Below are 4331 nucleotides of genomic sequence, written 5' to 3'. Positions count from 1 at the left end.
GGACATATGACGACAAACTTGGTAGAGTGCATAAATTCTGTCCTGAATGGTGCACGCCACCTTCCTGTGACTGCCCTTGTCCGGTCAACTTTCTATCGGCTGAATGAGTTGTTAACTCGGAAGAGTACCAAGGCTCATGAGTGTCTCCGCAACAGATTCACGTATTCAGAATTTGCAACGAAGAGAGTTGAAGAAAGCTTCCGACATGCAGGAAACACTGTGGTCAACTGGTTCGATAAGCGCAACGAGATATTTGAGGTTCGCGAAATGCAAGATGGTATCATTTAAACTGTTATCCTTGCGCAACAACACTGCGACTGTGACCATTTTCAGGTCGAGCAATTTTCATGTCGCCACGTGCTTGCATGTTGCGCCAACCAGCGTCGTGATTGGCAAGTGTACGTGCACGATGTGTACAAGATGTCTGAAATTTGCAAGGTGTATAGAGGCGAGTTTGTTCCGATGGGTGACCCACATACGTGGGATAGATACGAAGGAGCGAAGGTGATCGCCAACTGAATATTGAGGCGCGCGACAAAAGAAAAATCGAAGTCAACCCGCTACTTGAATAAGATGAATTCGCGGGATATGCGTGGTCATCGCCAGTGCACTATATGTGGACGCGAGGGACATAGCCGCAGCCGATGTCCTCAGCACGCAGATCCAAGCTCCACTGAAGGTTATTAATGGTTAAGCTTTTCAATGTAACTTTGTTATGACCTACTTTATAATTATATGTTACTTTTTTTGTAACCTCGTCATTTACTTTAACCTAGTTAACAATTTATAATAAATAAAATTTTTAACCTCATTACTTAATTTTTTAGAGAACAAACATTTCGATCCAAACAGAGTTATACGAGAACAAAGCAAAATATGTCATAATAATAATACTGAATAGAATTATCTAAATATAAGATACGACACTAAATACAACACTGAATACAAGATCAACTGCAACAGACTACTTCCTTGGCGCCTTCTTCGAATACAAGGATGGGGTGTATTTGTCCGGAGGCGCAGTCTATGTCCGTAAGTTATATGGATGACTCTGAGACACACCGACATCCAGCCCACTGCTAACATCAGGACCACCGACATCTGTCATGCTCGCACCACCAGTGTCATACAAACCGGAGCCACTCATCCCCGGAGCACTCGCTCCACCATGATCATACCAGTGCTGCAACTCGTATCTCAAGTCTCCCCATTTCTGCTGCGGGTACTCATTCAAATCAAACAACTGGCGGCATGGTGGTGCGAAAGGACCGGACGGATCTACATGACCCGTCGACTGATCAAAGTCGAAGTCACTGGTATGACCTGAAGTGGCACGACGACCACCAAAATGCTGAGATGTAGCAGGCCCTTCCTACGGTATCGTTGAAAATAGATAATCTGTATCTCTCAGGACCTGAGAGAAACTGATGGTGTCAGATCCACCCAACGAACTAAAATGACCCTTGGCTGGAATTACCAGATATGGTATGTAGGGCTCAGGTGCCTGAGGCGACTGTGGTTCTGGTATCTATGCTGCCTACTGCTGATATGCCGGCCACTACTGGGCATATGCCGGATCCTGAAATTGTTGGGCATATGCCGGATCCTGAAACTGCTGGGCATATGCCGGCATCTGAACCTAGTGCTCATATGCCGGGACCTGATAGTGGTGCTCATATGCCGGCACCTAATTAACAATTAAATACAATTAATAGTAATTACTGATCGCCGAGCTGATTGCGGGGTATAGGTGCCAGGAGCGGCATACGCTCCCACACCCAAACAAAAAGCAGTATCTGTGGGCCATCCATCTTTTTACAGTTGTATCGTGATGCACAACACAACGATCTGTATAGGTGTGGCAGACTGGCTGCTTCCCAACTATATGCTGAAATCCGGTGGAAATTCCAAAGTAGCGGTAGAAACTTCGAGTTAAATGAAGTGGTCGACTTATCCGGAAACACAACTGTTCTGAGCACGCAGAAAATGTGCGCCCGGACGTACCACTCAACAGACTCCTGAGTGTCACACGGTTCGGTGTCTCTACACCGCCGGACCCATGCAATATTAAACTTCCCCAACGCGTGATCTTGCGGACCGGGCTCCCAACCAAAATACGCAATACATTTTGCCACCAAAAACTGGTGACTGCTGTCTAATCTACCCGTAACGGCCTCCCCACTAATTGGGAGACCAAGAATATAGCTCGCATCTTCCAGTGTCACTATTACTTCACCGACCGGAAGATGAAACGTGTGAGTCTCCGGCCTCCAGCGTTCCACCAAGGCACTCAGTAGTGCAGAACGACCTCTCATTTCGCCTACTCGCAAAATGTGTTGAAACCGGGTAAATTCAAGTGCCGCTGCAGCTACCTCATTAAAAGTATCGGGCGGATCGAGTTTTCTGTGCAACAAATTCCTATTAGCCTGCAAAAAAAATGATAATTATTAAATTCTAAATGATATCAGTTAATAATAATAATAATAATAATAATAATAATAATAATAATAATAATAATAATAATAATAAAAACGATAACTAAACAATATTATTACTATTATTATCTCAAAAAATAATAATAAATTATTAAAAAATAATTAATATTTATTTATTATTAGAAAATAATAATAAATATTATACAGTATTCTATAATGAATAATAATAATAATAACAATAATAATAATAATAATAACTAAACAATATTATTACTATTATTATCTTAAAAAATAATAATAAATTACTACAAAATAAAAATGATTTATTTATTATTAGAAAATAATAATAAATATTATATAGTATTTAATAATAATAATAATAATAATAATAATAATAATAATAAAAATTTAAAAATGGTAACTAAACAATATTATTATTATTATCTTAAAAAATAATAATAAATTATTAAAAAATAAAAAATATTTATTTATTATTTATTATTAAAAATAATAATAATATTATATAGTATTCTATAATGACTAACAATTATAATAATAATAATAATAACAATAATAATAATAATAATAACAACGGTAACTAAAAAATAATTAAACATTATTTATTTTTCATTACAAAATACTAAGGATTAATTTTTATTATTATTAGACAGTATTATTTATTTATTATTAAAAAAAAGGGATAAGTATTTTTTTCGTCCATAAGATTTAAGGTCAAAATTAAAATCATCTCCGACTTTTTTTTGTTATTAAAATCATCCTCAACGTTACAAAACGTTATAAAATCATTCTTTTCTACTTCAATTTTATTTTTTTAACCAAATTACCCTTTATTATTAATAAAAATAATATTAAAAAAAAGAGCAAAACCCCACTCTACCTACTCCCGAGCATCTCTTTGGTCTCTCCCCCCACCCCTCCCCCAATCCCCTTCCTTCTACTCTTCACCATCACCCTCTTTTTCTCACGTTTGTCGCGGCAATTACCACTGCCGGAGGACACCCACCCCTCCTCCCCTTCCTCCTTCTCATTCTTCCCCAATCCTCTTCCAGCTTCTCACTCTTCCCTCCTTCCCTTCCTCTTCTCACTCTTTCCCAATCCCCTTTCAGCTTCTCACTCTTCTTCATTCTACCAGGCAGATAGAGCATAACAAAAGGTAGAAGCAAGAAATTAAATTAACAGCAACATAGCCATCACCTCTTCTCCCTCGCACCTCCTCACTCTCCCTTTCCTCACCACCATCACCACTGCCACCATAGCCAAATCATCATCATACAATTACTATAATCAGAAGCAATTACTAATTTACTATAATCAGAATCAGTATCACCAATAATAAATTAACAACAACAAATGTGAAGGGTGAATCAACAATGGTGAAGCAACAACAAAAGCAAAAATAGACACATAAGTATAAGCAGAAGGCAGAAAGTAAAAGCAGAAAAGCAGAAGCAACAACATGGCTTGATGGCGACGAGACCTCACTCCAGCGACAGCGATAAGACACGGCTCGGTTTCTTCCTTGGGAGGCGCCGAACCCACGGACAACCGCCACTGATGACGATGTGAGGAGTAGGACCGCCGTCGGTGATTTCATGGTGCGGAAGGGAGAAGTGCGTGACTAATTGACAAACCCCATTTTGACGGTTTATCTTGTAATGATTTTTGGGGATTTTATAACCTTTTACCCACATTTATTCAATGAAATAGCATGGTTTTATAACTTCTCCTTTAATTGTGCTTAAGAGTGAAAACATGCTTTTTAGGTCTTAAAATGAATAAATCTAATTCACCTTGATTCCATTAGATGCCTTGATATGTTTGTTAAGTGATTTCAAATTTAGGAGGCAAAGATTGGATCAAGGGAATGAAGAAAGA

General features: G+C 38.4%; 1 protein-coding gene across 1 annotated transcript; it reads right to left on the bottom strand.

The window, feature by feature from the left end:
• Nucleotides 1-1718: 1718 nt before the first annotated feature.
• Nucleotides 1719-3710, bottom strand: LOC112772724 (serine/threonine-protein phosphatase 7 long form homolog). The gene is made up of 3 exons (XM_025817723.2): nt 3667-3710; nt 3440-3581; nt 1719-2426 (listed from the first exon to the last, which is right to left on the bottom strand). Exons 1-3 carry the CDS (start codon nt 3708-3710, stop codon nt 1719-1721), a joined length of 894 nt encoding a protein of 297 aa, XP_025673508.2.
• Nucleotides 3711-4331: the final 621 nt, after the last annotated feature.

The sequence above is a fragment of the Arachis hypogaea genome, chromosome 3 (genome assembly GCF_003086295.3).
Source record: "Arachis hypogaea cultivar Tifrunner chromosome 3, arahy.Tifrunner.gnm2.J5K5, whole genome shotgun sequence".
Classification (NCBI taxonomy): domain Eukaryota; kingdom Viridiplantae; phylum Streptophyta; class Magnoliopsida; order Fabales; family Fabaceae; genus Arachis; species Arachis hypogaea.
This window is presented reverse-complemented; position numbering and strand designations above follow the sequence as displayed.